Here is a 26,324-nt window from a genome sequence, read left to right as displayed (position 1 = left end):
GGGAGCGCTCGAACCGGTACGATGGATGTGCAGAGTCCCGGAGACTCGAACGAGAAATCACTGTCGGGACCGTCGAGGGTGATGAGGGAGATCGGGTTCCGGTCGCAGGCTCAGCCGAGTACGACCGAGGATCTCTTCTCGACGCTCCCTTCCGGATGGTCTGGCCCTGGCCGCCTAGCGTGGGTGGAGGAACAAAATGAGGGCCGCATAGAAAGTCAGAAGCCTCGAATCTCGACGAGCCGGGCTCGGCCGACTATTGGCGACGGCATCATCATGCCGCAACATGGCAGCAGAGCAGCCAATATCATCGTGGGTATCATCGAGATTACAAGGCACGATGGAACCTACGGGGATTCTTTTTCGTCTCCGAATGCCCCAAGTGCGCTGAGCCACACGAATGATGACCATCGGTCGGCGAACGAACAGACTGGACCAGCGCAGATCGAGCTAGAATTCGCAGAGAGTGCGCCCCCACAGTGGATGGCAAGATACGCCGAGGACGATCGGGGGAACGTGCCTTGGACGCAGTCGGGCTTCGCCAATCAGCCCTCGACTCGGGCGACCCCTCCCGGATCACGTCTGATGAATGGAGGAGCGGGGGAAAACGTGAGAACATATGTCGTTGACAAAATTCCTGATCAAAGTGGATCAGAAACGGAAAGTCGGTTTAGCGGCACCGGCGACCTGCTGGCGTCAGGATCTTCCGCTCTGGAATGGTTAATGGATGGCGTTTCCGATAGCGAGGGGGGTAGCAGAGATCTGGTTGCGGGAACGTTATCGAGTCTCGCCGAGGCTATTGAAGACACTCCCGCCGGTCATCTCATTTCCCTCGTGAAACGCTTCAGAGGCTCTCGGTGAGCCAGAATCCGCAGGCGTTTCTCTCCGTTTCCACGGCCTCGCCTTCCAAGACCAGCTGAGCTCGCGGAGTGCGAACCATTCGAGGTATTGCTGCTCAACAGTCTGCCGCAGCACAGTTTCCGATGGCTCACTTTCCTCCGAATGTGCTCCGTGTTCGTCCAGTGGTATATGCTGAACATGTTATTTGTTCTCTGCCAGATTGATCCTGATGCAGCTCATGATTCGTGCTACCTAGGTAACCCACAAGAATTATTGATCTCTCCGGCAGAGCTCAATTACTTACTAAGAGCACGATAAGTATAACCAAACATGTGTCCTGGCGACTCCTGACTGTCAAGCTGCGAGTCAATGACGCTGTCCATAAATATATTATTCGAGGGAAGAGATGTAAATGGTTGTCCTACGAGAGTCCTGTACATAGCAATCGAGAATGAAGCGCCACTGTGTCGAGTCGTAATCGTCTAAATATCTTTTATTGGTGTTTTCTTCGTTCAATGGTGACATTTTCAGAAAACCAAGTTCAAATGAGCGGGAAATCCTAAAGCGTACACTAAGCCATTGTTCCTGGATCACTGTAACTACCTAGACAATACAATTGGGTACAGAAGATTCTTCGATTTTCCGACTGATGTATTGGATGAGTTCACGTCGTGAATTTTCAAAGAGAAGAGCGCTCATCAATGTTTCCGTACCGGGAATTCCGAAATAAATAGGAATCCGATCGATGCAATCTTTGATTTCGACCGCGAAAATCTTTGGGAGGATGATCGGGAAGGAAATCAAGCAAGCGGGAGGGAGTGCAAGAGTTCGATGAATAAGGGTTCTTCTACAAACCCAAGTCATCGTCACAGAGTGGACAGCTTCCGAAAAGTACGAATTTCTTTCCCGGGCATGGATTCTCGAATGGAACTCTCGGCATCCTACAGAACAACAGAAACTGCACGGCTACAAAGCGAGCGGATAATGAATCGAATCGTCTTGGATTTCCTTTCTCAGTCCGCCATCATGGTCATAATTATTCGTGTTGCTGTCTCTGGCGTCTCCAAGATCGCCTACCTAAACTCAAGAGAAAAAAATCAGTGAAATTCGGGATCCCAATTGAACAGCGGCCGAATGAGGCAAGTTTTCTTGGTCGGCATCAGATTTCCAATCATCGTTCCTCTTTCGCCAGCGCCTTGTATCAAACGACAAAATGTGTGTTATATGTTTTCTCCTCCACATTTGTAAATCTGCTTTTTTATCCGGCTCATCGTGTGTCGTCGGAGAAACTATGAACAAAATATTTCCTGGAATGATCTTTCGTCACCCCGTTCACGTAATGGACTCTCGAACGAGTGCGGGTCGAAACACATCCAGAGATCTACAGCGTGAGGAGGGGCATCAGCGACGGTCGACGCCGGCTCGACAAAAGTCAAGACCCAGGGTGCGTCGAAGTTTGCGACGCGTCCGTCCCTCCACGTTGTCTACAAGTCGTTGTTCCATATTAAGCATTCACTTTCGATTTCACCCAGCGTAATATTTACAGTGAAGAAAACGTATGCCTCTTTCATTGTGATACCTAGCTTAGCCTAGCATTCGTCCTTCTACGCCGGTTGTCGGTCACTGGTTATCTCCGCTGTAGAACGTTGCTGATTTTAATAATTAAGATTGATTATAGATTGAAAACTATTACAGTTATAATAGCGCAATAATGATAGTAATGGTAATAATAATACATCGACATTTGCATTATATTTTCTTCGTACCGACATTACTAAAAGATGAGAAATTATATTACTCTCCATTTGATCTCTTCCGCCTCATCTGCCGGGTGTTTCGTAATTTCGAATCCGGCAACGATTCACGCCCCCGTTTGTTGTCCAAGAAGATTTCATTCGCACCTCGGTCGGTGGGACGCCAATCAGTCGCCGAGAGGAACGATACCCGATCTCAGTTGCACCGAACAACCGATTGACAAACCGACACACAGATAGATAGTCAGACAAGCGATCAACCCATCAATCAATCAACCACCCATACGAAGCTTCCAGATGCACAGTCTCATGACCCGCGATTCCTTGCCGTGTCTTCGGACGACTCCGATCGGCTGTATCTCTCTATAAATTACTAGCTAATATCGATGAATCAATCAATGAAGATAATATATGTAGTAATGCTTTGTTGTGTACAGTGAGCGACTCTGGATATAGCGGCCCCGGCTTTCTTCGCTGCGCACATGGAGGGAAGTTTTCCGGCAGACGACACTTCATCCGGATCCGGCCGCCATTCTTTATCTTTGGTATGCTCTGTATACTGGCGCGGCGGGGTCCTCGGGGTTGAGCAGGGCCCTTGGTCGCCGGCCGCAAGATGAGGTGACCAAATGATGGTGCTTCAGCGCATCCCGCGATTCCTTCAAACTCGTGGGCAATGTACACAAAAGAGAGTTCTCTGTAGAGTCGAAAGAGAGATTCAACCTTCCGAAAGAGATTGGTAGGGAGAGACAGACTGACGGACGAGCAGACGGTCACCGTCTCAGAGCGTAAGTTGGGCAGACGCGAAAGAGACGAGGCCTGAACTCGTTGTCCATCTGTTGACAGTATGTATTGCATGAACGACACAACTGGTGCGGCCAATGTTGTAATCTCAGTGGTCTCCAGAACGATTCGTCTCAACTTCAATTTCTAATATACAGTATTCACAAGAGTCTCCGTAGCCTGCGTGGCTCACTCGCTCGACGGAACTGTGCACGATCGGTCGTGTACAAGTGGTTGTCTTCATCATTGTGTGTAGCTCACTGTAGATCAAACTCCAAACGGTCCTCTCCCGACAACAACGGTTTTTCCGACGGATTTCCGGGTACGGTTGCATGGACGACAGCACCGTCTCACGTGCGGACGACGACGCAGAGACGGGCAAGGGCACGCAAAACGACCCAACGTCGAGGGAGTCGAGTCTTGTGGCCAATGTTTTATCTTATTATATCTTATCACAAGTGAGATCTCTTCTGTAGCTATTGTTCGCATCGTTCCAATGAGGCTTTGTAGTTCTCAAGGGATGCGACACTCTGAGCTGAAGGGGTCGACGGAGTCGTTCGTGTTCCACCGTGAGTGTAGTAATAAGATGGATCTGTGGGAAGAGATCTTCAGTACTCGGAATTCCTATGTGTGTCTCACAAAACTCCTATGGCTCGATGAAGGACATTGGGAGTATCTCTGAATCAGCTTTAGTTTCACTCACTTAGAATGGAACCAGATCCATATCCGTAGGCTGCGTACGCTCCCGCTGCTGCCGTCGAGTACTGCGAGTACGGTGTTGCATAGGGATAATCCGTTGCGTTCGTTGTCGTCACGCTGCCGGTCACTGGAAGATGGAAAATGAGCAAATTTAGATAATAATCCTGAGGCTCGAAGAGCCCAGCGGAGAATTCATCTGATGCCAAGGAATGAGAACCATGAGTCTCCCGTGAGCCCCGATATTTTTTTGTGTTATGTTGTTCTTCTTATGCAGATTTCAATCCCTTTGTACAATCTCGTCGAACCGATCCGGACTCGATCGAAGCATCCGTTTATTAGCCCGTCATCTCTCGGAAAATTTTCTACAAAGCGCCGAAAGTTTTCCGCTCGAAACGCGACCGGATTAGAAGACCTCCACCACTGAATTCCATCGACCACGAACAAGGTCAGAAGTCCCTCCACCGGCACCGTCACCAGCTGCTTTGAGCGACAGCGAAGAATTTTATTAAGGCCGAGTCTCACCATCCGGACACTGTTCTTGGGGTTGTGTATTATGGTTGGCATCCTCAAGGCTGAGCAAGGGCTGCGGTTTAAGTGGAGCTGGTGCCGCATATTGTGCAAACGACGCGTAGCCGGGTATCGTCGTCGAGTGGACAGGCTGTAGAATCGTCAAAGAAGACAATGCCGGCGCAGCCATCGAAGCAAGCGGCCCGCTATCAGCCTTCGCGGGAGACTCTGACGGCGCGACTGCAATCACAATTCAAAGGGTTTGCGTTTCGTTCTGAGAGCATAAAACTTGGAACGTTCGTTGCAACCTCCACCACTTGTTCCTTGTGCATCGTCATCACCACCACCATCGAAGGGACAGCGTCCGCCGTTCACGATTGCTCCGCCTGTCTTTTTCGCTTCTTCCTTCGTCGAGGAAAGATCATCAATCGCCAAGATCACGAGCATTCATCTTTTCGTTCTCTCGAGAGCTCCATTTTCGGAGCTCGAGGACCTGTGCTGCCAAGGCGGAACGGAGTGCGCCGGAGGTGACCGACCAATGGATAGAAAGTTTCGGAGGAGCCTCTTTCCTATCTACAAGGATGTAGAAGAACGAAGGAGAAGAAAAGGAAGTAATAATGACGACGTCGACGACGACGAACTGATGGAAGCAGCATGGGATGGAATAGGAATGAGCAACAGCGGTGAGTGAAAAAACGTCTTCACATTTGAATACACCGCCGCAGCCGCCGCCATCATCATCGCCATCAAAGCCAAGAATACGCAAATGGAAAAAAGCCAAAGAGCACCGAGGAGAAGAAGGAAGATGAGGGTTTTTTTCGTGAAGCCCCATCAGGTATGAGAGGCAGTTGCTCCCGGCTCGGGGGAGAAAGCCGGGTTGGGAAAAAAAGGAGTTCAGACAGGACGACGCAGAGTGGAGAGCCTGGGTCGAGAAGAGCGAGAAGGAACAGTCAGGAAAAATACAGGCAGGACATATTCAAAAGAGTTCTACCCTGCATGCCAGGAGAAAGCGACTCTGAATGAAGAGCCAGTGAGTGACATGTCCATCTCCTGTTGTCATCTAAGGCATGTTGCCGGACCGAGTCGAAGTTCTTCTATTCGTGGTCTATTCGTTCGTTGTGGCAAAAAGGAGCATGATGAGACGAACGGCGACCAAAGGAGAACAAGAAGAACGAGAACCTAGAGGAAGCCTCCGCTACTACCGCCGCCGCTGCCGCTGAAGAAGGTCCGTTGTTCAAGACGGCTCGGACACGGAACGCTGCGCCCACACACAAACAAGCGAGTGAATTCGTGGCCTCTCCGAGCCAGAGAGAGCTGTCGTCCTTTATCCTGACTGCGAAGCCCCGCCGTTCTTCCTCCCACCCAGACAGCGAACCCTACTCGAGCGGGAGAGCAGGCTATGACGACGGGAGCAGCAGCAGCAGCAGCCGCCGCTGCTGCACTCAGGATGGGAAAGGAGTATGGAGGAGATATTCGCCAGGGTAGGAGCAGCAGCAAGAAAAGTAAATCAATTTATGGGCGGGCTCTGTTCTCCTGGGAGGAGTCTAAGGACGACAACGTTGCAGCAGGGCCGCCGTGCTCGAGCCGAAGAACGGGGAAGAAGCGTGCAGTTGCTTGTGCTGTATATTCTGATGCCCCGCGAGGAGCGTGCGGAAAGAATGCGACTCTGTGCAGTGCTTCGAGTGCTGCACGATCAGACCTCGCGAAAAATCGCCAACTCTGTCTCCCGGAGCGGAAAAAAGTTTCCACGGAGGGTCCTCCGTAGTATGTATTTCGGAAAGACCCCCGTCAGCGCGTGCTCGCTCGCGGACCGCTTGGTCGTACGGTGACGATTCGTTGGGGATGCGGTTTTCTGATCGTGCCCTTAGGTTTCCACCATCACCACAAGTTTGATTACCTGATTCGAATGCCCTAGGAGACGACGTGTCAGGAGCTGCGGCGGGGGAATTATTCGAAGCGTACCGCGTACCGAGATCGTGGAGGCCTACAGGAGTCAGACCAGGCATCACTCCACCTGATTCAAATAATAACATACATGAATTAAACTCAGATAAAACGAGACCGAAAGAAGGAAAATCTCAAAGGGCCAAAACGGAAAATAGATCGAGATGGTCTGAATCTCCAACGGAAACACGACCGTCCTGTTCCAAATAAGAGGGCTATTCTCGAATACTTCGCTCATTCGGAAACCGAGTGCAGCCTCAAAACGCAACGCTAGGGCTTCTCACACAGGTAGGGGAATGATCGTCGGCTGGGTAATGAAGTCGACTCTTGGCAGCAACAGAAAGGGAGGAAAAAACATCGCGGATGAAATCAGGAGCATATAGGCAAGCAGATTGGCAAGCCGACGATCTCGCGAGCGCGTGTGAGTGTGCTTTGCGAGCAATCAAGCTAGCGTCTCAAATCGATTGAGGGACGATCTCGGGTGGTCGCGAGGCTTTTTGGGCACTCGCTTCAGAATTCGATGCGGAACCGAACAGAAGGCTGCATTGGCTACGCACTGCATTATCATCATCATCGTCGTCGTCGTCATCCTCCTCCTCGCTATAACCGTTTCATGGGAACCACTCCTATAGCCAAGAAGTGTCGTCCATAGTAGACCTGACACAACAGCAGATGTACAGGTAGAATCCGCCGCTCACTGAGTGAGTATCGGCTCCCGAAACTCGACCCGGATTTCCAGCCCATGATTCATCGATCGCATCCTCTACTCTTGCGGCACCGCACGTTCCGGCGAAGGAATTCGAACCCTCGAGAAAGTGCTGTGGAAATTTCGATGGAGCAGACAGTACCGTAGGCCGATCAGGGACCGACGACGAGTTTCTCACGCCGGATCTTTTGATCGAGCGTATACCAATAAGCCGTGTCGAATTGGTTATCCTCCGCTCACAAGTCAAAGAACTGGGAAGATTTCCATGATTAAGTCACGTGACTCTCGAAAAAAAAGACAACACAAGAGAAATTGCATCAGCTGGTCGTCGGTGCACCATCTCCGGACTCGGAGCATTTGAATTACAAAAGAGTTGCTTCCAACCGACGCTGCAGCTCCCTTGCAACTTCCGTCCAACCAGCGGTGGTTTGGCCGTATAAAAAAAATATAGGCCCGGCATCGCGAAACTGACCGTGCGGTTGTCGCGAGCGCGCTCCGAGCTTCCCCCGTCAGAGGAAGACTCTGCCGATGGCGAAGGAAGCGATCGGACGATCTCGGAGACGATGGAAAGCAAAGCCTTCCACAATGATTGTCGAAACGGAAATAAAATAAATGTCGACACCCAAAGCTCGGAGTCAGCTAGAAGAGCGGAGGCAGAGGGGGAGAAGTTGTTCGGCTTGGCTTTTGTGATAAGATTTGCGCATTACTTCCGAGCCGTTAGCTTTGACCCATCGATGGGCGTGGGAGAAGAAGCTGTTTGAAAAATGATTGCCCTCCTCCGAAGAACCCACCCGCCCGGCCGGCCCATATTGTTGTGTGACAATCGCATCGACAAATTGCACTTCGCACCTCGGCCGAATGTTTTAGCGGTGTTTTGGTCTCGTTCACTCCCCTCCTCCCCTTGTCGGACGATCGTCGTTCATCTCAGCCTCGCCCAAATCGAGTCCATGAGTTGCTTTTTCATTTATTTCCGATTTTGGGAATAAAAACTTGAAATTCACAAATAATTGAACATCGACCTCTCGAATGAGGGCGACTCACGGCTATATTGGCGAGTATGGACTAACAACACCAGCACACTCGCGAGCGGTGATTCAGTGCTCACTCGACAGCTACTGAGGCCGCTGAAGAGAAATAGATGAAAGGTCTTCAAGGGGAGTTCTCGATACTTTTGTGCAGCGATGGTGCGAGCTTCCGGGCCAACATCCTGCCGCCCGGCTCACAGGCAGACACGTGCCGCAGTCGGGGAACATTGAGGGAAAGTGTCGTAGGCCCAGTTGAGTGGGGTTATCATTGAGGAACATGTCCTCAATTAAAACTCTCAACCCCTCAAACAGCTTCCACCAAGACGAGCGTCGCAGCCAGCAGGAAACGAAGATCACAGTCTCGGGGTAAACATTGCTGGCGAGCTCCTGTAGCTTGGTGGTGGTTTCAGTCGTGGTCAGAGGTCGACAATGCTCATGGCTGTCTTCGTTGCTCGGTTCTCTTTTTTTGGCAAGCTCCGACCGTCTTTGGGCTGCGCGAGCGAGCGAGCGCTCTGCCGATCGGTTCGTCGTTCTGTGTTCAATTGTCTAAAAGTTCCAGAGGTTCTGCTCAGCAATAAGATCGATGCCATCGAACGGAACGGTCACGCTCGCCGAACTAGCCGTTTAAAAAGTTGACATTCCTAAGCTAAACTTGACCGCCACCAATCTGTAGATCGCGGTCACTATTTTTTTGGCCTGTTCACACGACGAGCGACTTGCTTTACACCGACCGTCGGCGAGCGCAGAAAACGTTTCTGCTGACAACACGACTTCTAACGGCTCGTCCATATCAGCTCCGAGTGCAAGATGCTCCTACCAGCGGGAAGAAAGCAGCGAAGAGATTGAAAGCTCCGATCAACAATATCTATGAGCGGTCGCTCGGTCGACCCAGTGGATGGAGTGGGCCACAATAAGAGCAGCAGCGGCGGCGGCAATATAAAGAAGAGAGCGGGGCGTGAACGGAACAACCCCGTTGCCCAATGGGGAGCGGTAAGCGTTTGTGGTAGCGATGGCAGCCGCACTTGCTGCAGAGCTTGCGGGAGCCTCTGATGGAGCTTCCCGGCCCGGGGCTCAAAGCCTAGAGGGAGCACCCGCAACCACCGCCGCCGTTCTCGTCGTCGTCGTCGTCTACAAGAAATCGCTTTCATCGTTACTCATTCACATGGACGACACTTTTTCTCTCGACCAAGTTCGCCCCTACGAGCATCTGATGATCGGCGTTGGGACGACGACGACGACATTCAGGGCCGATTCGACCAACATCGAAATGACAAGCGAACGAATAGACGAACCGAGCGAGATGGAGAGATCTGTTGATATTTAAATAGACTGACGTCGCCGGTGGAACGCACGGGCCGATTCGCGTAGCGAAGACGGCTCTTCCACGAGCGTCGTTGTCGGCGGCGGCGGCGGCTTCGCTTGTTATAAGGCCTCCGAGAGCTTGGACGGACGGACTGAGCAAGTGCCCAACGGACAGACGGACCGACGGGGCTGGCTATCGCGCACTAACATCATCGAGATACGCTTCGTTCTTGTTCGGGATCTCTTCCAGTTACTCAGCGAGCCAAGCACCCAATCGTCGGTGATTCTATGTACTTCCGGTCTTGCCAGTGGGTCGACAGTAAAGTGTTTCTGTTGCGTGAAATCGCTCAATGATTTCTGGGAGTATTTTTCGCTGCCGCGGCAGTCGTTGCCTCTATCTGTAGCGCTCGAGTGAGACTCGACGACAACTGTAACCATTTCGAAAGCTCATTCGAACGAGCTGATCGAATCGACCTCAAGGTTAACCACGTCGCGGACGAGAGACAGCCCGAGGACTGGGAAAAGTGCTGGAACCTGAAGACGCGACTGCTACAAATACTCACCGATCGGCGGCGTGTAGACCGTGGTCGCTTGACCGTTGTTGAGACCGTCGAATGCCTGAACGTCGCCCTCCTGCTTCGGCTCCGCTGCGACCGTCGACGTCGTAGATGGACTGAAAGCCTGGTCGGCGGTGAATTGTTGCAACGCGTAGGGCGACCCCGAACCTCCCGATGGGATCTCGTTGACCATCGCAGCAGCCGAGGGCTTCATGTCCTCCGCTTTCGACGACCACTTCTGCCACATCTGGAAGAGAATTGCCTCGATCGATCAATTCGCGAATCGCTCCGGCAGGTCAACTATTGATCCTGATGCGGCGGTGATCCACATTCGGATTTCTTTATTCGAACTGAACATTCCACCCGAGCTCGGTACTCACATTGGGACTAAGACTGGAATACTGGTCGTTGTACTGCGCCGTCCGCGGCCGTTTGACTCCCTCGTCGAGATCGCTCCGAACCTCACCGTTCGCTGGAATAGTGAATAGGAAATCCGTAATCTTCTGCCGCCGCTGTGTCTCGCCAGCCTCGGAATCCCCGACGAAAGTTCAACCCCTCGCGGCTCCATGCATTCATCTCCCGAATGGCTCGAGCAACGAGTGCTCTTCGGCCGAGCAGCAGCAGCAGGTACCGAGACACGTCCAAGTGATCATCACATCGTCTGGATATCATCTCTGTGGCTGCTTTGCCGTCAGCGCATTGCCGAGCATCCGCGCGAAAATGAAAGCTTTCGACAAGATTGCTGTCGCAGCCGCGCACCTGATGCAGGGTCAAGCGTCTCGAGTCGAATCAGATTAGCCGAACACTGAGCAGGTAGAACGCTTCCCGCTTGGTCCGGGTTCGACTTTCTTCCATCACCTCTCGCGCACGTATCGATCTCTTGGATCCCCCCTTCTGACCGACCGACCGACCTACCGCCCGCCCCCACCCCCTCTTTCCACTGTTTGGGGTTGCCTCACATGGCTCACGGTGAGCCAGAAGCAATCGATCGACGGAATCAGGTTGTGATTCCAAGTTCATCCGGTCAAATGAGACTTCATCTCCTCGTTGTAATGTGGACTCCGTAATAGTATCAGCCGGGATCGCAAACTCTGTCTCGGTCAGCTGTTGCTGCTCGCCGAGTCGTCGCTCCCACACTGAGAGCTCGATGCAGCAAAGTAGCAGCGAGAGACAATCGAATCGCACTGCACGAGTAACAATGAACCCGATGACATGGAGGGCCGGCGGGCTCGCTGGCCGCTCGGTCGGTCGGTCGCTACTTCGTTCGCTCGCTCGTTCGCTCGGCATATGCATGCAGCGAGAAATAACTCAATTTCGACCTCGCATGTTTGGGGAAGTGTCGAACAATGAATGACATTGTGATTGACAGGATACCACCACCACGATGACGACGACGAGCAAGACTATGACCGGCGAGCGCTCTGTCCGAGCTCCCGTCGGAACTCTTGCCTTCTAGCGACCGAAACATTCAATTCGACACTACCAATATCCGAGGGTAAGTCCATCTCGGGCTGGAACGACAGAAATCGGGAACATTCAGAGGCTCACTGAACGGAGGGGGAGAATATCTGTCGATCGTCCGAAACACTTCACGCGTTCGATAGCAATAATGATGACCCCGTAGCATATCTGACCTCGGGAGAATTACTATCAATTGACGGCTTGTCGACCAGGAATCAGCCCGGGATACGAGCGGGAGGTGAGAAAATGGGAAGCCGAATGACTGACTGACTGGGAGAAGAGTCGGGTCAGACTGGTGCAAAAACAAAACTTGCATACACGTGCCTCCCTCTCACTGGGGGTTATGACGGGCTTATCGTTCTCAGCCAGCCGGCCCGCTCGTCCGTCTGTTCGTCCGTCTGCTTGCTTGCTCTCCCGTTCGCCTGCCTGCCTTACCGCCCGCCCGCCAGGCTACCAACTTGCCGCTCGGCTCAGCCCTCTATCCCGACGCCGTTCCCTCATTTCTATAGCGCTCCCACCCTCAATTTTTGCCCCATCTCATAGCGTGGCCCCCTCAGCAGTAGTTGCAGCGCTTCCAACTCTTTTCGTCTGCACACGTTTCCACCTTGCACGAGCGGGACTCTCGCAACAGCGACCGAACGTATGAACGAGCATCAGGGAGTCATTTTTCTTTCTCGGGAGTTGCCCCTGAACGAAGTTTTTATTAGCGTGCAGCTACCAAGTGAATATCCACTCGTTCTTCAAATAGTACGTCGCACCCGAGCGTGGGGCGGAAACCCCACGTATGGATCGTCGAGGGTCGGCGTACGCAATTTTTCGCGTGAACTGAGCGGAATCTACAAGGGGAGCGTGTCCTCTCCCAGGAGCGGGAAACTCCCGAAGTTCGGAACCCGTGCCGAAGGAATGTCGTCCTTGGGGCCCGACGACACTTTGATGCTTCCGACCCAAAACATCTGGAAGTAGTTGTTGTCATTGCCCGGTTCGGGACAAAGAATTCCGTTGTGACTCGCTTGAAAGTCCCGAACGCCGTCGGGGGACTTCCTTCAGAATCTCTCTGCTCGATCAATCCTTTCGCCTTGGACGTAATTGTAACATTTCAACGCGAGAACTCTCGACTCGGTACGAGCCGGGCGTCAAGAGCGCCGAACGCCGGACGAACCCTTTTGCCGTCTGATTGAAAAGCAAACAGTCGTTTGCCGACAGGGGAAAAGTGCCGACGTGCGCCGGCAACAAATCAGGACAGCCGTAATTGACCGGGAACGACGGCAACAATGAAGCGGATATTAGAAAGAAGCGACGATTTAACGATAATGATTTTCAGTCGTGAGACTCCCATCGTTCGCGCGTTTGTTTCGCTCTTGAGAGAATTGATGCGATCGGCGTGCTATGAGATACATTCGTCCTGGGTTTACTCGTCGACACCGCGCCGTCGGCCGTCCAATCTTCGCAATCCTTTCGGATGCTTTCGCTGTGTGATGTTCTGTACCGAAATTTCTTCGATATTCCGCCCGAGGTCGTTCTGGAACGTCGTCCTGAGCCGGATTCCGCCCGGATTAGTGAGTTAACCGGGCCGAGTTTTCGTGACTCCGGACAGAGGGATTCGGTGGTCCTCCTCTGAAGCCGGTTCACTCTCGTTTTGCGTCAGCGAGCATAAACAGAAATCATGGCAGCGATCTAATAGTCAGGACAGAGCCAACACTCTACTTGATATTGAATCTGATTATGCGGCACAGAACGATGTTAATGCCAAGTGTCTGCAGGGCGAGTTCTACCCATCCGAGGGCTGAGCCTGTGCGCGACGTTGACATACACATCGTTGCTGCTCGAGGACGGACACATAGTTGGCCATCTAGCTAACTCATGGATAGCTAGACGTATGAATGTATGAATGTATACGGTACGATGGATCATCCATCAGAGAGGACAAGCCACCATCGTAGTAGGCCGATATTAATTCTCAGCGAGGCCAAGGCCTGGTTCCGTCTCAGTGCGCTTTAGCAAATAGACTCTGGCGCTCTCTGGGGCGTTCGAGCGACCGCGCTCGGCCAGGGGGAGAAGAGACTGAGAACCACGGGATAGGACCAACGTGGGCCCTCGTTTGCGGACGTCTGATGGGACGACGGGAAGAGAGATCGAATGGGGAAGGGGGGCATGGCTCGAATATCGAAGTTTACCATAAAAACAACATTAATCTGTACCACCAGCTCCTTATTTATGAATCAGGAGACCGACAAGCAATGAACAGAAAGCTTGCTGAGGGATAGCAGGTGATAGTCGCGACCGGAGAGACATAAGTTTGTCGTTCTACGTGGGCCTTGAGCTCTGACCTCTCTCAATAGATTTCCAATCGCTCAGCCACGAGAAATCCCCATCTCAGCGTCGAGAACTTAAGATGCAAGCCAGAGGTCAGCTGATGCTAAGCAAGTTTTGGCAAGATTACGGAGGAAATCGGAATTCCGTCGTTTCGGACCCGGTGCGGAGGCTGATTGCGAACGCTGAAATAGATCGTGCGCGATGCTTATTCGAGTCGGCATCGAGGCCGACATATACTCACAGTTAACGTCGGTTTGGTCAGGTCCGGATATTTGTTGCCGCTTGCGTTTTCCATCAATGCCGAGGATCCCATTAATAGAATACGAAGGGCGAGTGGCATCCAATGACGGTGTTTGTTGTGGCGGTGAATGGGGCGATGGAGAAGACACTTGATTATGATGAGCATGCTTGGCCTTCTCCGCCGCCTTATTTCGCACAATCCTGTAGGACGGAAGGAAATAAACGTCAAACACAGAACTCAGAGCCCGAACTACCATCCAAGTACAGGAAGCGTACGAGCGTTCGAAAACAATTAATAGTTTCCGGTTACAGACGATACATAGCCATCGTTTCTTGTGAATGAGTGACGCGCAGATATAGTAGATTCCATCCCAGCTCGTGACAGGGCACCTCAATGGAAGAGGTCCTGAATTTTCCGCATTCAGAGCTTTTGTAATCCATATCGTGCCCCGGGTAATTCGAGAACGAAACGACCTAATCTGACAGACTGACCACGCGGCGAGCCACCAACGAGTTCACGAGTGTGACGCTCTATCGTGTAGGGAAGGTGACGCCCTTCATTGTTATCCATCCTACGCAAACATCCATCGACTCCACCAGAGCTCAGAATGAGTGTTTTTTTTCAATCGAGAGAGCTCATCATTAACTCGCCAAAGCTCTTCGAGCACGCCACCCTCACGACGGACACCGCTTGCGGTGACCGTCGCCGACCTGGTCCCTACGGCGGCAGCGGCGGCCAAACTATCCCTGTGTCACAAAAGGCGCTCCTTCTGCGAGTTGCCAACGAGCGTGAACCGATCTGGCTTAACCAGCGTGTGGTGGACCGGCGTTGGTGTTTTTCGCCGCCCGACGAGAGATTTCAGCTGGCCTTCGACGGAGCAGGCACGCCAAACAAGATCTTCTCAAATTGAATTTGTTTCTCCTCAACAAAGCTGCCGCTGGCACCGCCATTCGATCGCATGCTCGCTGTGTTCGAGCCGCACTCACGCGAACGCACTCACTCTCGTAGCTCCAACACAAAGTACCTGCTCTAATCCGCCACCGTCGCCATCTGCTGCGATCATGCAGTTGATATGCTGCTGCTGCCGCGAGCATGCGGATTAGCTTATCTGCAGTTCGAGTGAAATGTAGATGACCGTGAAGATAACACTGAGGTGAGAACCGGCGCGAAATTCTAGCGCGGAGCAGCCTCGAATGGATTTCTCTCCGCCGCGCCATCACCCGGAAAGTATGCTCGCTCTCGAGGGCGGTCAATTAGGGAGTTCAAGGTGCTTATCTGAAAGCCTCGTCAAGCTTCCTATGGAGAAGTTGCCAGGACAACATGCGTCGAGGCGAATTCAACACTTCTGACACTGATGACTCAGGGTAGGACATTCGCGCCCTGGGTTCCCCCCAGACGGCACTCGAGCCCGAGGCGGCGCCTTCTTGTTCCTCGGCGCTCACGTCTTGCTGACTGAATAGCGAAATAAGCTCCGATGTGTTTGTAAGTGTTTCTTCGGCGGCTTCTTAACCTCGTGGTGGCAGTTTTACGACTCCCTCTTCCGCCCTCGAGCAGTCCTTACGAGCAACACAACAATCGGCGCCTAAGTGGCTTTCACAAGGTTGTAAAGATGTCGACCACAGATCCGAGGAAACTGCCGACTCGAAAGGATCTGAAATTTCCCACTCAATCCACAGCCCTCGGAAATCATATCAAGCCGCTGCTCTTCGTCGCCTTTTCGCGACTGGGACAAGAATCGACGAGGTAGGCAATCGACCCCAATCGGGCTAATGGTCATGCGTCGAATCTCTCCGTTGTCCGTACGAATTCCTCCAGGCACCGCTCGCGGAATAATGGCGACCGGGACGCTTCCTCTCAGTTAGTAAGTTTTTCCTGCATCGACCCAGCGCTCTACCTTTGGTTTGTATCGAGTGAATGGATCCCAATTTTCAAGCAGATGTTCGAGCTTTTGGATTGAGTGTATAAGAGCTCACCGCAGCAGTGAACAGCGATCTCGGAGACGCGATAAGATGTTATCTCAGCGCTTGCTCGACGGTGAGTGCACTTTGAACAATTGGATTATCAGCCCCAGCCAGGAAACAAGCCCCTCTCCGAAGTTGTTCTCCTTCTCTAGTCTCTTGATCTCGCTCTTTCTCTTCGCCTTCCTCTCCTCCCCTCTTCCCGACCGTTCTCAAGCAGCCTCGCTGGCTCAAGCTCAGACAGAATCTGAATTGGAAAATGCGTCTTCTCCTGAGGCAAGACGTTGCTCCTCATAATTATTTGACAGACACCCCAATTTCCTCCTTGTTTTGCTTCCCGAGAGCTCGTCTGCACGCTCTGGATGCTCAAAACAACGAGCGACGTAATAGTCCGCTCGCAGCGATCCACAAGATTTCCTCCTTTGTCCCGCAGCTGATATGTTTCCTCGTGGCTGTGATTCCTTCCGGGAAGTCGGCTCATCAGCCCCAGCAGCAGGATCCGCAGCGGCCGGCTCCAGGAGAACAGCAACAGAAATTGTTGCCGCTTCGCGTCCGAGTGCGAAGTTTGAGGAAACGGTGAGGCCTCTTCGAACGCGATCCGATATCGCGGTCCAGTGGTCGAGTGACAGTCAGTCAGCCAGTCACTTAAAAATGACTATTCTCACTGTGGTGTACATATGTATTGAGAATTGAGAGGCATCGAACAGAGAGCGGGCGGGAAATAAATAGAAGGACACGGAGCGATCAGACACTCACACAGAGCCTTCTTCATTAAGAGCGGCAAGTGGGCTTGCTCGGACTAGCTCAGAAGCTCGAATATCGGGTTTCAACAAAGCCTAGCACTCTCTATTACATGGGCCACGATCGCCTGTTCGAACGAACACATGTCCCATATGGATGTCGATTAGACGTTCTTTTCAACAGAATGTTCGTATGTCCCGAGCTTGGCCATCGGTTCGAACTCCGACACGTCCACTGAACAAAAAAAACTACACTGAAGCCGAGCCTCAGCGCAGCGAATCCTTGGGAACTCCGGTGAGTCTCGAAATGCCGTCCAGTCAACAGAGTCCGGCAGTCCTCCGCGTGGTGAGAGGACACATTGCGGGGGAATTTTCGGAAAAAAACGCTTTCTGTCGTCGTCCGAAAACTCGAAGTGACAGATGAGTCTGTCACGACACCATCAACCAGGTGACGGGTCTACTCTTTTGTTCTCCAGCGAAGTGATGACGAAACTCCGAGTGCTCTATCAAGAAGAGACTTGTTGTGCCGCCGAAGCAAAACGGATCGCTCGCTTAGAGATCATCCGCCAGCCACGTGGTGCCAAGCAGAGTGAATAGATTCTCGAGGCGAGAACTATCCTGGAAGACGGCTCGGGGAATCTTCAAGTTTCTCGGTCTAAAGTCGTCAACGACCAGTGAGCGACGGACGAGCAGCGGACGACAGGGACGATGACATAAAACATTGAAGAACCGGCGAGCGCAGCTGCGCCCGGAAATGGAAGCGGAAGTCGGCTGCTGTAGGATGGTATTTTTATTGCACCACCCCCCTTTATTCCCTCGCTGGCTCCTGTCGCTCTTCGTTCTCTTGCCCGTTGTCCCGCTCTTGTCGCCGGCCCTGCCACTGAATCAAAATCACGGCACGTGTATGTGTGTGCCACCGTCATTCATCCCGTCATCGTCGTCGCTGAGTTTGTTCTTCATCAAGGATGAGTCAGGAGGAGTCGAGAGGAGTCATGAGAGGAAGCACGACGAGGAGCGAGACTTCGAGAGGCAGGACGACATTTCAGGACCACCATCTGACTGAGCGGAGACGTCGTCGCTCGTCACTTTTGGCGGCTGCTCCACACTGGCAAGAATCGGGAAATCTCTTCAGGCAATAATAACGATTTCGTTCCGGGGTTTTGAAGCGGCGGCAGCGGCGCTTGAGCCTCCGGTGGCGATGACGACGATTCTTCCAGCCGACTGAGCGACTTGAGATGATGAAAGCCTGGATTGTATAACTTTCAAGATCGCTAATCCTTCTCAACAGCGCGCCGTGGTCACAGCTGCTTGCACGGAATGAGCCCTGTTCTCCTGGAGCTCTCGTTCTTCTGACTCCGACACCTCTTCCCTCGACAGTCCCATCGCAACGAGACGAATGCCTCGCACCGCAAGGGAACCACGGAACGGCGAGGCGTTCGTTTCGATTGTGACTTTGCATCAATCGTTCCCGAGCGTCTATTTGTCAATCTGATGGAGTCGCAACGAGCAACAGGACGAGCACCGGAGCAAAATCACGAGCTGGTTCCGGGACGCCACCGAGGATCAAGACAAAGGAGTTAGAATTCCAATCTTCGTTCGATGCAGCGGAACCCGAGAAGTGCTAGAACTCGAAAAGTAACGGATGGAGCGCGATAGAATAAGAGATCCGATCCCTTGCGAAACCGAGGTGTTCGGACATCAGAGCTCCGCGTTTTCCGCCAAGCGCGAGCCGCCGGGATTCCATACGCCGACACGCTGAGTTCATCAGGAACTGCTGAAGCGCTCGCTACACTCACAATCGGAATCACATTAGAGATATAAGATAAGGTGTCTGACGATTCTCCGAGTGAACAGACAGGCCGTTGAGCGAACGAACGAGAATGTTTCGCTGCGGCCGTCTGATAAATCTTCTTCTCTGCTCTCTCTCAGTCCATTCGTGTGCCCGCCCGCCCGTTCGTTCGTTTGTTCGTCAGTCGGTCGGTCGGTCGTAAGACAGCGAGTCCGACTTTTCCTTGCCATGCTGCGGTGTGCCTTCCGACTACTGCCTCTGTAATATTAGTCGATAGTGCGGGGCAAGATGCTGATCGTCTGACTGAGAGGAGCCCAGTTGAGATTAAGGAATGACATTTAACAGAGCACCGACGAGCATTCCAAGCCGTATCATCTCCCCTCTCCGACAGATTTCGTTTGTTCTCGGCTTGCGTGGGAGTAAATGGAGATCGCTCGGAGGCATGGGGCAAAATGAAGCAAGATGATTGAAGAACGAAACAGAAAACCAGAGTCGAAATGTTGCCGTCGTAGATTACCATCTATTCGAGCGTTGCCCTGAGCGAACGAATCTCGATGTTCTCCGCAAGCACAACGTTCGTCGGGCTTGTCGAATTGTAACAGGTCTCTTGTTGACTCTTTGTGCCGTTGGTGACTCCCAAGTGGGTGGTGGTCGCGGCGGCGCGGCAGCAGCAGCGGAGGAGACACCGGTCGGCGAAGAATCTGCATGAAGAAGTGCTAGGGAGAGAGCAGTCAGGATCGATAGTGTCGTCCTCCTCCTCCTCCTGTTCGTCCCAACCTTCTTTTCCCGGGAGGGAGCCCGCCTCTCGGCGATGATACAACGGGGAGACGAAGGCGAACGGAACCGCTCCCAATCGGAGCAGCCGGCGACTCCGAAAACAGTTTCTTCCGTTTTTGCCCCCTTGTTTATTGTTCGCGTCGCTTTCGGCTTCTCGGTGTGCTCCTTGCTATTATTCGAGTCGATCGGTTTCTACCGAGATCGGCCCAAACGAATCGGCGAAGACCAGTAAATCTCGCTAGACAAGAGAATCGAGATCGACATAAAAGCTCTATTGGTAATGAAGCAATCGACCACCATGAGGAGAAACAAGTGAAAACCATGTCTGGCTTTCCTCAATGATGGTGTCTGATCTTCTCCACGGTGGTTGTCGTTCCTCCACCTCCAGGCCTAACTTTGCAAAACGTAACGAAATTCCCACCTTAGAGGATCTGTTGCCTGGTCGAATTCCCGCACCGCTGGGCTTTCAAGCAGATGAGGAAAAATATCCGACTCGGTCGCATCGTCGAGATCGGCTCGAGTCTGCGAGAGCGGAAACTCGGACCCGAAACGGTCGTTCTGCTTTCGGCGGGACGACATCGGTCGCCCGAACGATATGCCGCGCGTAGATTCATTCTAGATTTTCCTTCCAGAGGTCATGTCATTGATCCCGAGAGCAAAACTGGCTTGACATGGCATGGAGGCTTTCGGAATCGTCGTGACCGTCATGGTCGTTAGGTTGCTTGATCTGGACCTCTGCCGCGGCAGCCATAGCAGCAGCAGCCTCAGTCTCAGCGACGACGAATGGCCCAGAGTGGTAGAGTTCATTAAAGTTGATACTCTCCCGGGCGGCGGGTCTGGGGTCTGCCGGACCAATGACAAAGAGCCGCGTTGTTCCCAAACCCAACGCCTCGATCGAGAGTGCAGATTTGAGGTACGACCAGCCACCAGATGACAACCGGATGCCACCAGAGATCACGCCAGTAGCTCGGCCAGTCAGCGAGCCACCCGGCCTTGCCTCGGATAACATTGTTATACAAACGCACTTTGACTGACTGAGTGAACGAACGAAAACGGACTAGGGAAGTGGCTGACGGACGCAAAGTTCGCCTGCCCGACCAAGGGATAGACGGACGGACGGTCGGTCGGTCGGCTTTCTCAACGACTCAACGAGCGCTTTAGAATCCGCAGGACAAGAATGACCGACGGAGAGTCTAGCGAACTGCGATCAAATCAAATAACCGTGCTCGCTTCTGCTTATGTAATGCCTGATGACGAAGACGGCGGCGGCCAACGACGCCGCGGAGTCTGTCGTATTGTGCTGTCAGAAATAGACCCAACGCCCACCTCCGCTCGGGCGCTTCGTTTGACTTCAGCCGAAATTCACTGTGAATTGCAGACTGGCGGGCTAGCTGCGGGTCGTCCGGCGCCAACTTTTCAGAAAACGAAGGCAGACAACTCTTGTCGTGTCTTGTCATGACTCCAAGCTCGGCCGAGAAGCTTTACGGCTGACCAGGAAAGTTCCGGAGTCTGAATGAGAAAATCATGCAGTGGGAAGCATCTTATAGGACACGGTGTACAATCCAAGGATAGAATTGTCGATCTTCGGAGCCGATCGCTGTACCCGCAGATCTCCGGGGGACTGCCCCGCAGTCCACTTGGAATCCTTGACTCGGATTTTTTTCCGGAGGCTTCGTGTCTGCCTTCAGTCAAGAGCAGCTCTCTTGCTTACCTCATGACTTCCCGCTTGTCGAACACTGTGCACTCGATTATTATCGGAGCTCGCTTTCGCGCAGCTTGATCAATAATGAAGTGTGAGATTACAATTAAAAAGCTCGCTTTACCCCCTGGGAGTCGTTGGAGACCATAAATCCATTCAAGGCTCTGACATCTCACCCTCGTTATGCTCGCTCAAATCAAACTCCATCTATCCCTGCCTGCATCGCTACTTTATTACTTCAGCCATTATCATGAACACCACCACGAGAACGACGGAGACCAGCGTATAGCGCGGGCAGGACTACCTCGATATTGATAGCTTTGAGAGCCGAATCCAACCGTCGGGGTTTTTTTGAGGGCACGCTCCCCTCTCCCGGTGAGCATTCATGATCTGAAGCGACCTACGGACCCGGTCGGTTTTCTCGAGCGAAAACGCATTCCGAATCGCTCGCCCTCCCTTCCCCTATCGGCCAGGCTCTTCTCACCGGAGAGGAATCCCCTCGGTCGGACATTGATTCACTTACCTGTTAATTGAGGAGACTGAGGGAATGTTGTCCTGGTCACAAACACCGTCGGCCAGCAGGCGATCTCTGATCTCCCAGGCGAACATGGTTGGATTTTGTTTTTTGTAGTTTGCAATTGCATCGACTACCTTGGGGGTTGCTACTTTAGGCTTACTACCACCGATCACTCCTGGACGAATAGAACCCGTTTCGTAGTAACTGCGGATAGAGAAGAAGATTCGTCAGTTGTTGTTCCCTTAAACGAATAATTATTCAAGACCTATGAGCGCCGGAAGTTATCGAGCGAAACGACGGGACCCTCGGAAGCCAACACGTTGATGAGAATCGGATCCACAGACAAAATGTCGTGCGCAACACTTGCGCCCGAAAAGATGCATCTTGTCAGAATGATTTCTTCAGAAGAATCATTCTCAAGCGAACTTCACCCATCTCGGTGTTGACAAGCGGGGGAAAACAGATGTTTTCCCATTTTCTTCTCGACCAGTTATACAACGGGTGTCAGCATGCTGGGTCGAAGCGTGGCCAGAATCGGGGAATGTCATCCAGACCTTGGATGTGCGCTCGAGCGCGTCCACAGTCGTGATACCTCCATTAGAAAAGTGTTTGGTGTTCGTTTGAGTGCTTGGACTTTTTCGCGCTGGCCGTTTCTCAAATGATGTTATGTATGTATGCCGGGTGTTGATCGCTGTGCTCACTGATGGCTCGCTTTACCATCACAATACGTTATCTGAAGACGTCCGGGCCTTGCGTCGAATATTTGCAGACTAGTACAGGGAGTCTTCCCGAATCATCATCTTTCTGTTCGCATTTGTCTTTCGGATCATCTCGATCGACCATCATCCGGTGTTCGGACCCTCCCCAGTAATGCTCGTCGCCAAATATTTGTTCTCGCTCTGCAAACGCTCTCTTGTCATTGCACTCGAATCCCCCTCGTTCGTTCATCCGCTTGCACGCCTTTGTGTCTACATAGTAGAGGGATAATCCGCTTGACTTTCTCCACGACACAACTAACAAGCTCGCCACGAGGGGACCGCAGCTCGTTGCGCATAGTTGATGACACTGATTTGGTGGCCGGAGTTTTGCTTTCGACTGAACGCGTGATCGAGAGCCCTGCGTCAGCCCAGAAGCGTTTCGCCACTATTGACAGGCCTGGCAACAGGGCGAAAGCAGGCAGGCGAGAAAGTAGCGAACTGCTCGATGGAGATACAATGGCGTCGTCGAACCCGTTCGTAGACATCATCATCATCCTTAACTTGTACAATATAGCAGCAGAAAAAGCGAACGAGGGATCGGTCGCAGCGAGATTCAGGCGAGTGGAGAGCGACTAGGAGAGAAGTCGAGAGAGAAAGGACAACACAGTCGACGACTACCCCGGGGAGGACAATGCACCTCACCAGTTGACTTCACTGCGGGTATTCAACAGCTGTTGAAAACCTCAGCTTTTTTGATGTCTCTCTTCATTTCTTCGAGTGCGAGCCGCGGAGAGAGTCTCGACTCTGTTCGCACCGCATCGTCGAAACATTGTCTGACCGACTCTGCGCCGAAGACTGCTCTGATTGATTTCCCTCTTATTAGACGCATTCTACAAATAATGATCTCTTCTAGGGTGACACGGCCTCCTCTCATATCGTCCGAGTTCGTGGCGGACTAGCATCGACTGAACCCGGAACCTGCGCCGAGGACAATCCGATCGTGAGGCGATGTAAACCAGGGAACGTATAAAAGCGGAGGAACGCAATTTTCCGAGAGCGGCGAAGCCGATCGATTGGGAGCGCTTGGGAATCGCGGCACCCCTTGTTGATGGGTTGTGCCGCCGGACTGGTAGCATGGTGAGAGAGTGGTATCGCTCCGAGCCGCTACAGCAGCGGCCGCCGCATCGGCTATAACATGGCTAATAAAGTCTTCAATCTGAGCCAATGAGTCCCCCGGAGCAATATGGCTTGAGCGCACAAGGGAAAAAAACGAGGAACAAATCATCAAATGAACAACTCTTGAAGAGGCGGCGAGAAGATGGACAGAGACGTGCCGAGGGCGTCTGGTCATCATGCTTTAGAACGACAAAATTCTCCCACGCTCAGACACGGGAAAGACGCCGAAGTCTCTTTTTTTCTTTCTTTGTCTTTTTCCAGAAAGCTGCGCCCAAATCCAAATGTCCAAACGGCTCACGACGACAAAGACGGCGACGGCTCCCGCCCGCACCCAATATAGGAGGAGCGAAAACTACTCGAAGATCTCATGAAAGAAGATTTTCCCTCGGACCCACTTCAGAGAGTGAATGTGTGGGAATCGCGTCCGACGATGATTTGCGGAAATGACCAGACAAAATGCGATCCGTTCGAGAATGATCCGAATCAATTGCGTCCGGTCGCCGCACGAAACAATGAAACGACTGGTCCTTTTCCTCTTCGCCTTTACTACTTGATCTTCTCCAACGGCCGCACGACCGACCGACCGCCCGTCTGCCCGCCCGCCTAGCGATCCGATTTCTCTTGCTGATGTCCTCGCGACTTCACTACCGATACAAGTACCGCCGTCCCAACGACGTCGGTAGGACGACGCTCTTGGCAAACTAACAAAAGTCCAACAAGACGAGTGAGAGAAACTAACTCAAAGCGACAGCCGTGGTGTCAGGATTCCCGGAGGTGTCGTAGCCCCAAGTAGGAACAAGGGAGGAATAGTAGGAGGAGTCTTTTGGGGTATCAGAGGAAATTGGCAAGGCAAGTGCAAAACCATTGCACGGGCGTATCCCCGTCGACCGAGAGAAACAACTCAGGAGGATTCTGCTTACTGCCGTCGGTGCGTGCGTCGGCGAGCTCGCCCGCTCGACCGCCCGTCCGCCTGCCCGCTCACCAGCTTAGGAACACGAGCGGCGAGTCGGGTCGATTGTACAAACAATCAGGAGATGGAATCATCGAGTACCGATGAATGACGTCGGCGGATTGGGAAAAGACCGGCTCTAGAAGGACGCCTGAAGGGCTTTAATTTTCGTCGACATCGTTTCGTATGTATCGAGTTGACCGCGCGTGTGGACTCAGCGAGATTCTGCGATACGGGACTGAGGTTCCTCGGGTCAAGGGTGACTCGCTCGATGTTGTTTCGAATGAATGTGAATTTCAAATAGGTGGATTCACTCTGGTGTTCTGGGAGCGATGAAACGTTATTTCTACTTGATCAAGCTGATGGATTAACGTTTATTCATGAGCTCGAACTCGAGGTCGTAGGTAGTGATCTTTTAGAACGAATGGAGCTTGTGTTTCGAGAGCGAGGTACACCACTTCAATCTATCAGTTCCGAACAACGAACTTCAATTTGTCACCAGCGAAGCGATCTATAGAATGTGGTTGTCGGTTCGCAAGTCCGTGCCGTGCTTCTATCTATAGCGCTGCTCATGTATAGATTGCTCCGCGTTGATGTGCAGAACCTACTATGCTGTATGTGAGTGAGTGTGTCAGACAATGTTGAATATAGACAGGGCCATCAGGTCGCTATTTTGAAAAATGACCAGTTCTCAAATTCAAATCACGTATCGTCCATCCTCATCTATCAGACCAATTGAAACCAACCGAGCACCACGGCGCAGGCATCGCTCCACCAGCTGCGACCGACACAGAATTTATCGCGGAGTAATCGCGTAAAATAAATAATTGTTTATGTTTACTCTTCCTGATTGGGTCAGAACTCCCCGAATCGACGGCCTGGGGGCCATGCTCCCTGAGCTGATCCAGGAATACTCGCGGACGACAACCTACCCATACATATGTACATATTTGTCCCAGTATCTTGATCGTGGGGTCCTGGTTCTCGCACCTTCTATCATATTTGAAATTCTTAGGAAACTCTCACAGATTCGAAAAAGGCTCGAAATCCCTCATTGAAAGAAAGGACAATCCGGAGAAGGACATTTTTATCATGATCTTCCGTCTTTCAAGTCCTCATGCTGCTCGCTCGAAATCAAGCGAGCGCATCGAGGGAATAACGCAACAGTGACAAGTTGTGACACCGAGTCAGTCTCAAAGTTCCAAAAAAAATCTGGTGTCACTCATGTACAGTCGAGCGGCAGCAGCAGCGGCAACTCTCGTCTAGCATAACATTTATTGTTAGGGAGTCTCCGATTGGTGATCCTCGATTTTTCAATAATTTCCGCATTCATTCCGGAGGCCCCCGAGCCGATGGGTGCCCGAGCCCTAATCAGAGGCCGTATGTAAAACAAGTCCACGGGAGGACGGAGGAGATATCACACCTATCGTTGAGGGCTCTGGAGGTCGAATGATATCTTGAATGATTCGACGTTCAGGTGTACTCACCGTCCTAGTATTTTGGAGACGCATCCGTGTGAGACTCTCAGCTGTCGGCTGATATCGCATGGCCGTACGCCTTGGTGGGCTAACTCTACGATTCGTTGCCGCACTACATCAGGCAATGGTCGGCCGTTGACGAATACGCCGCCGAGCTGGTTTACGCCACCGTGACCTGAAGGGAAGAAAACGTAATATTTAGACATCGGCGAGAAGAGCAAAACTCGTGGTGACGTCCTGTCTATTCCACGGCTGGTGGGACCTCTCGCTGATCACAGACAACGCCCCTTCGGCACAGTCGATGCGGAGGAGCTACCGCGCGAAAGCTATCAATTGGATAAGTAGCTTCGAGGACGAGCCGGCAGTGAAGTGCTCGCTGTACATTATGTGCCCACCATTAATGCCCTTCGAATAGCT

General features: G+C 52.3%; 1 protein-coding gene across 1 annotated transcript in view; it reads right to left on the bottom strand.

Moving 5' to 3' along the window:
- Nucleotides 1-3,847: 3,847 nt before the first annotated feature.
- The window catches only part of LOC100899851 (paired box protein Pax-9), a 60,424-nt gene continuing 37,947 nt past the window's right edge, over nt 3,848-26,324 (bottom strand). The window contains exons 3-11 of the mRNA XM_029112028.1: nt 25,917-26,082; nt 21,613-21,810; nt 14,127-14,326; nt 10,492-10,583; nt 10,118-10,358; nt 6,475-6,591; nt 4,593-4,817; nt 4,075-4,197; nt 3,848-3,963 (exon numbers count right to left, since the gene is read on the bottom strand). Of these exons, the coding sequence (XP_028967861.1) occupies nt 3,848-3,963; nt 4,075-4,197; nt 4,593-4,817; nt 6,475-6,591; nt 10,118-10,358; nt 10,492-10,583; nt 14,127-14,326; nt 21,613-21,810; nt 25,917-26,082 (1,478 nt within the window). The remainder of the gene's footprint in view (nt 3,964-4,074; nt 4,198-4,592; nt 4,818-6,474; nt 6,592-10,117; nt 10,359-10,491; nt 10,584-14,126; nt 14,327-21,612; nt 21,811-25,916; nt 26,083-26,324) is intronic.

This window comes from Galendromus occidentalis, unplaced genomic scaffold, assembly GCF_000255335.2.
Source record: "Galendromus occidentalis unplaced genomic scaffold, Mocc_1.1 scf7180000077480, whole genome shotgun sequence".
Taxonomy (NCBI): Eukaryota; Metazoa; Arthropoda; class Arachnida; order Mesostigmata; family Phytoseiidae; genus Galendromus; species Galendromus occidentalis.
This window is presented reverse-complemented; position numbering and strand designations above follow the sequence as displayed.